Source organism: Prunus mume, linkage group LG8, assembly GCF_029339155.1.
Source record: "Prunus mume cultivar Tortuosa linkage group LG8, ASM2933915v1, whole genome shotgun sequence".
NCBI lineage: Eukaryota > Viridiplantae > Streptophyta > Magnoliopsida > Rosales > Rosaceae > Prunus > Prunus mume.
Genome location: NC_142705.1, coordinates 2082637 through 2096492, shown reverse-complemented (window position 1 = coordinate 2096492; position 13856 = coordinate 2082637). Strand labels below are relative to the sequence as shown.

General features: G+C 34.4%; 1 protein-coding gene across 1 annotated transcript; it reads right to left on the bottom strand.

Annotated features, from left to right (window-relative positions):
• Positions 1–5386: 5386 nt before the first annotated feature.
• LOC103336959 (uncharacterized protein At2g29880-like) lies at positions 5387–6240 on the bottom strand. Its single transcript, XM_089042656.1, has 3 exons — positions 5881–6240; positions 5491–5778; positions 5387–5407 (listed from the first exon to the last, which is right to left on the bottom strand). Exons 1-3 carry the CDS (start codon positions 6238–6240, stop codon positions 5387–5389), a joined length of 669 nt encoding a protein of 222 aa, XP_088898782.1.
• Positions 6241–13856: the final 7616 nt, after the last annotated feature.

Below are 13856 nucleotides of genomic sequence, written 5' to 3'. Positions count from 1 at the left end.
CTGACCATACTAATTTTCAAAAAATAGAAAAATAGAAAATTTTAAAAACCCAGTATAGCCGCTCGGCTATACTATTTCTTTTAAAAACATTTGAAAAACCCACTATTTCTTAAAAAAATATGTATACAGAAAAACAGAGTATAGCCGCTCGGCCATACAATTTATATAAATCTTAAAAATCGAGTATGGCCGCGCGGCAATACTATTTCTTTTATAATAAAAAATTAGAAAAACCGATTCTAAAGCTTAATTTCAATCCAAGTGCACCCATAATCAGATTTATAATTTCATTTCATGGTTCTTAGGGCTTTCATTTGAGTTATCATGCTTTTGTTGTGATGTGTGACCATAGCAAACCTAACAAATCGAACTTGACTACATTGCTAGTGATGTCCGCATAAAGATTCAGATAGATTCATTCAGTAACAAAATTTAAAGCAATCGTGCGTCCCCTGAAAATGCAAAGGAATTAGAAAGATCGAACTTGACTACATTTCTAGTGATGATCTTATCTTTTGAAAAGCTTATTTAGTTATACAGAACTACATAGTAAAATAACTTACCTTAACAATGTGAACAATAATAAGACAGAAAATGTTGTGTGGTATAGGTACCTGCACAGAGTTGTTCACAAATTCAATAAGACAGAATCTGAAACAACTTCAAAAGTGCAGATAACCAAGAACTTGGAACTAACCTGCTCATCTTGCAATGAAACCATCTGCAACAAAGGAGGTGTGCGCTTTAGAGTTTTCTTTTAGTTCATATTAGTGCATAATCTCTAAACTTGGTCTATATATACACTCACCGCCACGTTTGGACACCAATTCCAACTGCTTTTCTGCTTCCTGAAAGTCATGTGAAACCTCAAATTCCTTGTTAGTACGTTGGTAACAGACCCTACTCATTGATAACCCAGGGGATCCGGATAGTTGTGTGAAAATCTTACCTTCTTCATCATTGTCTCTTTCTTCCATGTTTATATGCCTTTAATTAGCTGTACCAGCCAGAACTCAGAAGAATATCTAATAAGATTACTGGGAGTGTATATTCCGTAGAAAATGTAACATACTTCTATTGGTCATAGCATATGTACTCATATCATTTGACAGATTCAAATAATTAAGCCTATGTTGGTATAAGCGGTAGCAACTATCTCTAAATGTTACCAACTGCTCTTTGTTACCTATTGATGGTCAATTTTTTCGTTGTGAAGTGCACGGGATTGGGATGTATTAATGACTTTACCGTTATATTTTGAATTCCAAATTCCAATGCCAAGATGAGCAGTGCTTGATTTGGGTCGACGCTTCAAGATTATTCAGGGTGTTGCTAGAGGGCTTCTTTATCTTCACCATGATTTCTGTTTGAAGGTAATACATAGAGATTTGAAGGTCAGTAACATTCTCTTGGATGAGAACATGAACCCAAAACTTTTAGATTTTGGATTAGCATGTATCACTTAAGGCACGCAGATTCTAGCAAATACTCACAAGGTTGTAGGAACAATGTAAGCATCATCTCTTTCTTTTCCAATTCTCGGAAATCTTCTTTAAAAGTTAAATCCTTGAACACACTATCACTCATATCTGAATAAATGGCCTAGGCGGTCTAGGCAGGTGCTGGCGCCTAGAAGAAAGAAAAGGCCATTTTGGAACTCCAAGTTCTGGGACGAGATGACGATGGTGCTATGAGTCGAGAGAGAGAGAGAGAGAGAGACGACGATGAGATTGAAGAAGAAGAGATGTTGCGTGTTATATTTAGGGTTTAGAAAAGGGCCTGGGCGAGAGACAAGGGCATGGGCTTCAAAAAAATACAACATTGAATGGATTTTGCATTATGAAATCACTAAAGTAACCACTAATAAGTATATTTTAAATAAAAATATATATCCTTTTATTTTTCATGATTTTGGTATATATTTGTAATTTATAATACTAAATAATTTATTTAAAAAAATCTTAGGCACTCGCATAGGCCCCGACATTACTCCTCTAGGCGCCAGGCCCTCGCGAGTTGAGATGATGGATCTTTAGTTTTTACTCCAATTTTGTTTGTGAAAGTTTCCATAATTTTCTCTTGCATTGCATAGTTGCTTACCCTTTTCATCAATTTAGCATAAACTTTCATGTTGCAAGTTTGACATACAGTGTTGATCTATTACACAACACATTAAACTTATGGGATCACTGATTGTCTAACATAGTGTCAGACGATTTTTTGCAAGTGATCCTAAGTTCTACCCATGTTCTCCATTTCTTTGTTGGTTTGCAAGTGACGTATGGGGCTGCACTTATATGTTTGTCTCTTTCCGGCCATACACTATTTGGAGCCAGTGCTTGTCTAATGGTAGGAACTTTGAATTAGTTAGAGAATTTAGATTAAACTGCACTACTAGCACATATAACTATTCATGAAGCAACAGATTGCACCTATATTTGCCATTAAGGTTGACTTTTGAATTTGATATCTTTGTGTAGTAGCTATAACCTCATTGGAGATACAACTGAGGCAAATGTTAATCTGTTTCTGCACAGACACATGAGAAGTGACATAATCTGAAACATAATAAGATTGTTTCTGGTATCCTAGAAGAAAAGCATGGCATATGACATTTCGCAGGAGTACCATGGTGTTTGTGGGTTTCAAATAGTTTAATTCAGGTCTACATATAAAATGTGTGTAAAGAAACTTTCTAAATGCAAGTTCTCAAACAATTAGAAGGAATTTGACCATTTCATTATATCATATAGTAAAAATTTTGGAGAAGCTGAATACAGTCTTTCAATGTAAAAGTTTTGTACAATGAAGACGCATTTGTAAGTTCTTAAACTTCATCTTGAAACCTTGTGAGGACACATCAAAACGAACTTAAGTAGCCTTGAGAAATCATTGTGTCAAATACAAGTCATTCCACCCAACTTGCTTTTAAACAAGCCAAAGAAATATCTGAATTTATGAGACCCAATTTCCGGAAGAGAAATTTCAAGTATCGGCATGCTATAAAGCTCCACAAATTTGTCCAGAAGTATCTCGTTCATTTGGTCCACATCACATGCATGAGTCCAGAAGGAATCATGCAACCCTGCAAGCATAATTTGACACATATGTGAGACTTCAAACATACTTCAATATGTAAGTGAGAACTAAAATTAACATACTTCAAACATACTTCAAAAGAGACTTGTTTTGATGAATCTATGCCCTCTAATCATCTAAGTACAGAGCAGGGTGTAGAGACTAGCCCTTTTCAACTCTTTAAGGTCTGTTCTGATCTAGGTTTTTGCTAAAATGGAGGTGGGTCTTGTTGGGTTGCTCAGAACAGCTTGGATTGCAATGATACTGCCTATACTCAAAGGTTATGTACCTTCTTCTAGGTTAAGCTAATTTCGTGGAGCTGTTTTGGAATTTGCCAAGAGAGGAAAGATCTTGAAATCTTCTTCTCAGGTTAGTGATTGAAAAAACCGAGTATAGCCGCTCGCCTATACTATTTCTTTAGAAAAATTATAACAAACAAGTATCGCCGCCCGGCTATACTATTTCTGCAAAAAAATTTAGAAATTATATATATACTAAAGCTCAATCCAACTAAATACTGTTCCTAAGCACAGTATAATGACGGAAATGCCCCTCATTTTGCTATTTTTTTTGTTTTGTTTTCTCTTCATAACAGTAAATTGACGAAACCGCCTCAACTAAACATCTTCTTCTTTTTGCCCATTTCCTCCGCTGCGAACGCTTTCGCTTCGCTCAGAGAAGGCGCCCATTTTCAGTCCATTTCAACCAGCTGGTTGGGGGCAGCTATGGAAGATCTGCATTCATTGTTAGACATGCGTGCCGATTTTCGTTTGGGAGGTGGGCTGCAAATCCAGCCGCACTTTTCAACTGAGATTTTAAAAGACTATTTATGGGTAAATAAGTCCAGTGGATTTTAAAAGACTATTTAAGAATGTAATGACTTATAAGATTTTTTTGAAAGATTTTTTATACTCAGGATTTTTTACGTTTGGATTTTAAAGATTTATATCATAAGAATTTATAAGATTTGAAAGGACCACATGGATTTTTTATTTGTACGATAACCAACCAACTTAGTTGTGGGCACTTGCATCAGCAATAACATAAACGGGATCAAATGGAATGGAACAATAAATAAAAGCAAACATTCGAAGTTACAAGAGTCAATGAAAAAGATAACAAAGAAAAGTAAAATTCAATAAAGTTTTCCCAATCTTTTAATAGCCAATTTGATGTAGCTTCATGTCCTCCTAAGTAGCATTTCTCCACATATCTAAAGCTATGGTAGCTCTCCATGCATTAGCATTTTCTCGTTGCTGCTTTTGGGTTTGAACAATAGGTTCCAAATTCTCTTCTTCATTAACTGGTAATATTGAAGATGAAGAAGATTCGTCCACTGGTTCAATTGGAAATTCATCAGAACGACACTCTTTGCGAAGAAATTTATGTAGTGCTACACAAGCTAACACAAGCTCTGCTTGTGTCTTAAATGGAAATGGAGGCGCTGACTTAAAAATTGTGAACCGTGATTTAAAAATGCCAAATATCCTCTCGATCACATTCCTCAATGACGCGTGGCGAAGATTGAACAATTCATTTTCATTTTGAGGGTCATTACCATGACCTGCAAAATCTTGGAGATGATATCGCACACCTCGAAATGGAGCTAAAAATTGGCGCCGATTAGGAAATCCACAATCCACTAGGAAATATTTACCTAATTATATATACAATACATATAAAATTAGTATGCAAAGTTAAAAATATATATATTTATCATTTAAAATAAGTACTTACCTTGGGGCACTTTAAGTCCATTTCTCCTTGATAAAGCATCATTTAGTAGCTTTGAATCATGAGTTGAACCCTCCCACCCGCTAAGAACGTATATGAATTCCAAATCAAAGTTACAAGCAGCTAATACATTTTGTGATATCTTTCCATGACGATTACGATAACTGCTTACATCTCGTCCCCTCACCATTGCCGGAATATGTGTACCATCAATAGCTCCAATGCAATCCTAAAATTATGCATACATCACAATAACCATATTATGACAAATATATATTATAATAACAATATTATTATAATTAGATAATTATCACATACCTTGAAATAAGGGTAAAATCTTGTGCTTTCCCTTATTTTAGATGGCACAGCCGGTCCTTGTTTAGCCATCCAATCAGATGCTATTGAATTCAAGGCCTTCAAAATCTTGTGAAAATTTTCACTTGCAGTGAATTGTGATCGACCAAATGTATTACGAATGACACAATATCGAGTATTTTGGCCGACGATTTGTAGGAATGATGCAAGTATTTCTTCAATGCAAATAAATCTTGTATCCTCCAAAAGTGTTTTTTCTCTAAGAATTGTGCATAACTTCCTGAATACATCTGGATACATTCTATATACTTGTCGGAAGATTGCAGGATCATCGTTCAATGCTTGATGTTTTTCAGTGGGAACCTCCGAACCTAAAGGGGAATGAGATGGTGGATTGCATTGGCGGGGTGATGGAGGCTGGTAGGATGGTTCATAGTGATTTGGTGCTATGAACGCATCATTGTTAGGATCATATGAAAAGTCTTCCATCCCAAAATCTCTATTTTCTTCCCCATAAGTTGTTGCATCGGTATCATCAGCGCCTAATGCAATGGAACCATTCCCAGTAGCAGTTCCACCCCCAACGACAATCTTCAAATCCTCATAATCAACTACACTTTTTTCTCGAAGTTTACTTTGACTTGGGTGGGACTAGCAAAGAAAAAATTATTCATTGTTAATATATTGCAAATAACATAATGTACTAAACTAGTAAGCTATTAATATATTTAAAAGATTATGAATTAAGCTCACCTTCAAGTAATCTTTCCATACTTCCTCACTAGCAGTGAACGTCTTTGCAATTGGGTCCCACCCAAAGCCAGAGTTGTTACGCATAAACATCGACATCTTATTATATTGCTTCTTAAACCACTTCATTCGGCTCAAATAATGATTATAAGTTTTAGGGAACCTAATTTTCGCATTAAGACGAGGAAGTATCACTCTTTCTACATTTTGCTTGCTAAGTGACCCATTAGCATCACGCAATCCACTATTGATAGCATCCACCAAGAGATGCAACAACTCATTGGTATCGTCCATGGTCCAAGATTCATAGTTCTCTTTCTCTTTGCCCTTTCCTTTGTTATTTCCTTGTTGTGAATCCCCCATTAAATTACTACTACAATATATGTAAGAAATTTATTAGTTATTTCACAAGAATACATATCATACCAAACAAGAAAACCAAAACAAATTGCTTCCAGGTACAACAATAATAAGCATATTGATTTCTACTAACTGCTTATTTTATTTAATTCTTGAGTGCTATTTTATTATTACAACAAAGATTCATCCAAATCAACAACACCCCATCTCAACCCTCAATCCAACCAAACAAACGTCACAAGCAAAGCTTGGAAAAATAACAGGGGGAAGAAAGGAAAAACCCAAAGCCAGGCAACAACAAGAAGCATGAATATATTCATATACGAAAATATGGAAGATATCTCAACAGCAACAGAGCCTTTCAAAAACATGTAAAAAGCAAAGTACCCATTACAGAATAAGGTCACATGGTTATAGAAAACGATGTCAGCATGGTTATAGAAATTGAAAAAGAATTACTATATTAATAGATGCCAGCATGGTTATAGAAAACGAATACAAAATTTTTTTACCAGCAAAGAAAACATAGCATGGCATATATTTGATACATACAATAAACGCAAGAAGACATAGCACGAGAAGGAAGCAATACCTTATTCACGAAGAGCTGTTTATCTTCACGAAGAACTGTTCATCTTTTCTCGCAGAGAGAAAAAAATCTCACGTGAAAAGTCTGACGGGTTATGGTGGGATTTTTTTTAGGGTTTGGTATTTATACCTCCCACTAAAAAGTCACACAAATTCCTTTTTTTTTTAAAATCCTTCGAAATTAGCAAGTTTTTGAATACCAAAAGACTTTTTATTACTTGTTTAAAGTCTTGATTGAATACCACTAGATTTGGACACCCTCTTTAAAAAATCATAATAGTCCTTATTGAATACCACAAGACTTGTTTAGATTATTTAAAAGTCTTAATTGAATACCACAAGACTTATTTATCCCAAAATAGTCTTTTAAAATCCTAATTGAATACACCCCCCTTCGTCTCACAGATTTGTGGTCGGGAGATTTCTCATCGTTTCTACAGCCTTCGACTCGACGCCTTCCATCTTTCTTGCTTATGAGTTTTTGCATCCTTTGTCTTCAGGTATGCATCCCGTCAACTTTTTAACAGATCTTTTGGTCTTAATTTCATGAATTTGATTGTTGGCTGGGATTTTTTTCGTCCTTTGTAGAGCGTGGGTGTGAGCCATGTTCTATCTTTAGGGTATTTTTGATTTATTTTTTACGAGTTTGGGTTCATTTCGGAACAGACAGGTATTGTTGTATTGATTTAGTTTTTTTGGTACATGTTTCTGCAGAGCTTTTGTATCCATTAGAACCCTCAATCTCTAATTTGAATTCTCATTCTTTTTCCAATCAAATTTTGGTTAATTTGATTTCAGGTTCTTGGGTAATCCCTTATGCTATATAAGAGGAGCTGAGGTATTTATATTTCACAACATTTTGGGTTCTATCAGGAAGGGGATTGAATCTCACAGATTAGCTCAGGTATTTCCATCGTTCTTATTATTATTATTTTTTTAATCAATTGTCGATTCAATGACTTTGCTCTCTCGAGAAATCTTAGAAATGGAAATCATTCCCAATTTCTGTTTTGGTTGCCGATAACACACTGGAAAGCAAAGACCAAGCGTGCTTTAAAAAAAATTACTTTTTTTATCTGCTTTTGGTTGCTGTATCCTAAATATGGAGAAAAAATTAATGATAAAACACAAGGAAAAAAGAAGTGAAGATTAATCAGGTTTCGTCAAAATAGAAATTGGGAATGATTAACCAGAACCATACTGATAAAGTGCCATCTTCCCTTCTTTGTGTACTCTCTAAGTTCTGCTCACGCAATTTTTTCACCATATGCTCTGAGACATAGCTATGTGGCCTAAACTTTGGTTTCTGATATGAAAAATATAGTTCTTGATCATGCGAAGCTTTTCAGATATGTCACAGTGTTCTTAAATTCTATCCTAAATTCCCTATGTTCAACTAGAAAGAAAGGTTTCTTTTATCTTCTTGAAATAATTCATGTTTTAAAACCCATTTATCTAGATTGACTCTCAAGCATATGGTGTCTAGGAAACATATGGTTTACTTTGCTTCAATATGCTTGGTACATAAGTTCTGAAAATTGTATGGCCTGATTGAGCAGGCATGCTGTAGAGTTCTTGCTTGAATGTGTATGTTTTGTCCTTTAAAATTACAATTGAACATAATATCCTAGATATTAGGATTGCCGCAGGCTTATGTTGATCACCTGTGCAATGATTCAATCCTGAGTGAGAGAGTGGTTTTGTGATTTTAATTGTTTAGGGTGACTTTTGATTGAGATGTTCGATTGAGTTGTCAGGACAAAGGGAATGTAAATCTAGATCATCGCTTGCAGAAAATTAAAGTTATATATTGAAGTTTTTGGTTTATAGAATTAGAGAGGCTGAGAAAACAGAAATCATGCTACAATATACCTGGAATGAAGATTTTTGCTGCCTCCTTCAAGGAACCTAGATCTGTTATGTCTTTGGCCTGTCCAAGTTAGCATATATTAGATAAACTGTACATTAGTATTTATCAAGCAGTTTAGAAAGTGTCACCTTATGAACAGGGCCAAATCCTCCCTCTCCCAGTTTATTCGCTACATTGAAGTTGTTTGTTGCAGCTAAAACTCTTTTTAAATTGAAGAGTGGTAGTCCTGCATCATTCTTCGCAGCTTCACTCTCTCTTTACTTATAGTCTCACTCATACAGCCTTCCGTGCTCCCTGTTTCATTCTTATTATTAGAGCATTGGTTGTTTGGAACACTAGAATATATGTGTTTGTGTGAGTGAGAAAGAGAAAAAGAAAGAGAAGGGTGGTAGCACTATACCTTCCATTCCCAAGTATTTCTTCCATATGAAGAATTTGTTGGCTGGGAGATTTTTTGTCAAGAGACTTTCTTTCTTTTAGTGGTTTGATGTTCATTCGACAGTTGAAGGCTCTGAAAACAAGCTAATATATAGAGTGACGGTATAAATAGATGGATCATGGATCTTGGTGCAATTCTCTCTGTTTTTTTGGGTTATTTTTTATTATGTTTTGATTCATGGGTTGGTTTTTATGTATTTTGTTTTAGAAGTTGGACTTTTTGGAATTTGATATTGATATGGGAATTGAAAGCTTTCAGTTCAGTGATAATGCTTTTCAGTGTGTGTTAATGAAATTGTTCTCTGGCTTTTCCTTATCTGAAAAATGCCAATTTTCCATGGAAACAAAGGAGATTAGGATATTATATAGAAACAAAAGAAATTGTTGTGTTATGTATTGCAATACAGTTAGTGAAAGAACTTTTTTAATAAATGTTTTTTTTCAATTCATAGTGGAAATAACTTTAATTGTAGGCTGAAATTTCCAATTAATTGTTTTAAGTTTTGTGAATAGAGCTTAGGAATTAGCTAATGGTGTCAATTGACAATTGGTTGGGATAAGTGTGTGCTTCTTATTTTTTCTTCAAGTCCTAAAGAAAGATGGCAACCGTACAAAAATAGACTTCAACAATTTTCAAACGCAAAAAAAGGATTATATGCCTTATGAGAAGAAGAAACTGAATTTTCAGTTTTTGCGTTTTTACAGTCTTTGTATAACTGCTTTTTTAGACACTTTGGTAGCTCTTCCCATTGCTGCTAGACAACAGGTCAGTTTTCTATTCGTCTTTTGAAGAAGTCTTGCATATCAACTGTGGCTAATTGGTTTTGGATATTGTGTCTTTGAAAATTGTTATTTCTATCATTGTGATGTTATTGCTTATATGGTTTGCTTGATTAGGCTATAGAAATTGTATTGAATTCGTTTTCATATGTTTGTTTTGAAATTTTTTATTTCTATAGCTACAATACTGTTGGTGTGCGTCCATTTTGCTTGATTAGGATATAGATGTAATAAAAATATTGTAATTTAACTCATCCATGTTTATTTTTTCCTTTCCAGCCATCGATGTGTTGGTTGGAATTTGTAATTTTGAATATGATGCCTAAAAGAATTACAAAAACCAGAAAAAGCCTGAGTTAAATTATAATAGATCGATATTGAATGCATTAGTGCCAAGGAAAATGTTGTTGAGTTGTAAACAGTTACTCAAAATCTTCCACCGGTTTCATACTTGGTGCATCTACATTTAGCATCTGTTCTAAATTCTTCACTAAATGGCATCAAAATATTTATTAACCAAAAATAGCTAAATACAATGAATAGTGAAATTTCCACCAATGACCAAAAAGAAAACTTAGATGTTGTAAACTATGCAGTGCTCTCAAAGTGTTGGCTTATTTTACTGGTTTGGATAGAGCTTTTAGGTTCCTACATTTGGTTCTGTTAAGCAAGAGGCAAATTTCTTGGTTGAAATTAATTGTTTTCCATTTTGCTTTAGCCAATGGCATCAATTTCCCATTTGTGTTGATCATTTAGGCATATGTACTGTTCTTCTTAATTTTTTAATGATGAATTTTTGGTATGCAAGTTTGATATCAAAGCATCCCCTGTGAATATATACATTAACTTTTTAGTAAGAACCCATGTAAATCAGCTACACGGTGCTTGATTATTATGCATCAAAGTTATTCAAATTAAAGAACACATAATTAAAAAGCATGACATTATAATCAGTAATCGTATACTCTTTATTTCAAATGCAGCATCTAATAGTTTTCAAATAGACAGTGTAGCATCTCCATTGCAATACAGTTAGTGAAAGAACTTTTTCTTAATAAATGTTTTTTATGTTTTCTATTCATAGTGGAAATAACTTTAAAGTGGGAAAAGATCATCAATTTTTAACAATGAGGATGAGATTTTTTTATTTTTAAAAGGTTGGCTATATATCAAAACACTGTCAAAGATGTAGCACATGTGGCACTAATGCTCCAATTGGGGATCACCAAGTTGTTCAGAGCCCTGTTTTAGAATCTAGAATGTCTTTATTTTTCGCTCTTTTGATTGTCGCTTAATTTTATTTAAAATTGCTCCTCTGCAAATGGTTGATTGCAAGTCACAATTATGGGCCATTGAACTAATTTCCAGAAACAAATTGACCACATTGGCTTAACTAATTATATAGGGTTTGGTCGATGTTTGGTTTTATCGAATTTGTTTTTTACGGAACATTTGGTATTGGTCTACACTGTCTTGCATGCATATGGATTTTGAAATGAGTTGTGATGTGTTTATTTAGTTTTCTCTTTATGGTGTTGGTTACTTTTCAACCAATTAACATGTGATTCTCCTCTCAAGGAATTTGAAAAGAAACCAGTCTTCAATTCGTATCGTAATATTTTCATGTTTTCATTTGTTTGTGTAAGAAAAGGAAATGTAACAAATAGTTTCTGTTGGTTCTTGATATTCTTCAACACGAAAATCAGTATTGAAACAGATTCATTAATTGAGACTGTCCTATCTCACAAGCAAAACCAGAATTATACTTATTAGCATAATTTTGTTTTTCTGTCTTTGTATTTTAGATAGCTGTTGTGATCCTGCTTTTGTGTGGCTGTTTTTCGAAGTGCTTGATAGCTTCTTTGACTACAGGTTAGTGTTTCATCCATTTTTCAAAAGATTGCATGGATGGTGGCTGTAGCTTATTGATTGCCAAATATTATGACATTTGAAAATTCTCATTTCTGTGGTTCACAATATCACGGTGCATTTGCTTATAATTTAAAATTGTATAAATGCATGTTTTTTCTCCTTTCTAGTTATCAATCTGTTGCTTGGGGTTTTAAATTTCTGTGCATAATGCATAAAAGGACTAGAGATAGCAAACGAAATCAGATGATGCAAGAAGCTCATAGTTTTGCCATTTCAAATGGTATAGAAATCTCTTATGAAAGTGTTTGTCTTGCCGATGATAAACATAAAACCAGAGAAGAAAATGTGTGAGATTCTGACAATTTACTAATTATCGGTTTGAAGAAGAAAAAAGCCCAAGGCAGTTCCAAAATTGCCTCTCCTACTTCCACGTCAGAGTTTATGCTCTTTACCTTTCAATTCATTCATCTCATTAATGTACACATTATATACATAATATTTCATTGTTCACAACTTATTTCCCCACTCAATTTCTCTATATTAAGTGGTAGTTGATTGCATTGAATTTGGGCAAAGTTTCCTTTCTCATAATTGTCTTCAATTATGATTCAATTTTAAAGAAAATTTATCAACTTTTAAAATATGAATTTTCTCAAACGTCTTTTAGAATGCAATTTGGTTTCAAAACCCGCAGCATGGCGCGGGTGCCTTTGCTAGTAACCTACTATTTGTTTAAAACACTATTTCTTTTCAAAAAAAATTAGTAAAAACCGAGTATAACCGGCCGGCTATACTATTTCTTTTTAAAAAATTAGAAAAACCGAGTATCACTGTTCGGTATGCGAATGGATGAGTTCCTAGAAAAGCTTCTTTAGTTGTACAGAACTACAGAGTAAAATAACTTAACAATCTGAACAATAAGAAAAGCCACCCATACATACACAAGCATCAATCACTCCTTCCAGTAAACGTTGTGTGATATAGGCACCTGGATAGAGCTGTTCATCGTATCAATAGAACAAAAACTGATCAACCACCTAAAAATTGCAGATAACAAAGAAGTTGCAAAAGAATACAGGCTTAGAATGTTCTGATATTCTTGGAACTTACCTGCTCATAGCTGGACCACTAGGTAGTAGTTTATAGTCTTCTCCAGAACCATATGCAACTAAGGAGATGCGCACTTTAGAGTTTTCCTTTAGTTCATATTAGTATACTCTAAACTTGGTCTATATATAAGAATGTTTGCTTGGATAAGCACTCACCGCCAAGTTTGGACTCCGATTCCAACTGCTTTTTTCTTCCTGAAAGTCATGTGAAACCTCAAATTCCTTGTTATTAGATTGCTAACAGACCATATTCATTGGAAATAGTTAAGTGAAAACCTTACATCTTTGTCTCTTTCTTCCATGTTTCTGCCAGAACTCAGAAAAATATCTAATAAGATTATTGGGAGTATTCAAAGTAAATAAGGAATTTGTGTTCAAAATGTTATTACCTAAGAAGAGAATGATAAGTAGAACTGTGACCATCCAGTTGGCGAACATGAGGTGGAAGGCAACTCCTATGCGGATGCCTAGCATGAGCATTGGCTGAAAGAGCAATGCCAGATCATAATCTATAAAGGGGCATGTCCAGTGTTGGGTGCCTAAGTCTCAAATTGAAGTATACTGTTGAACCTGCAGCACCCATTATCATACCTGCATGACCAATAGGATGGCATACATTCTTCAATTCTGTCTAAATTGAATACATTAAGATTAAATTAACAAGTTAAAAGAAAATATTAAAAGGAAAAGTAGTGATTGCTGACACTTAGAAATGGCAGTGGAAGACTTGGGATCAAAACCAATGATCAAGGCAAGCATTGCCTCCACCCCCAACACCTCCCACACTACCCAATGCTGCACCAAAGAATCCAACTATTGAGCCAACTACAATTTTCCAACCAAACTTGATCTCCTGAACAACCAAAATACATATGTCAAAGTCAAAATACCACAACAGTAAACATGAAAGGAAGAATCATAAAATCTTATTGGAACAAGTCAAAATACCCTAAAATTAGACG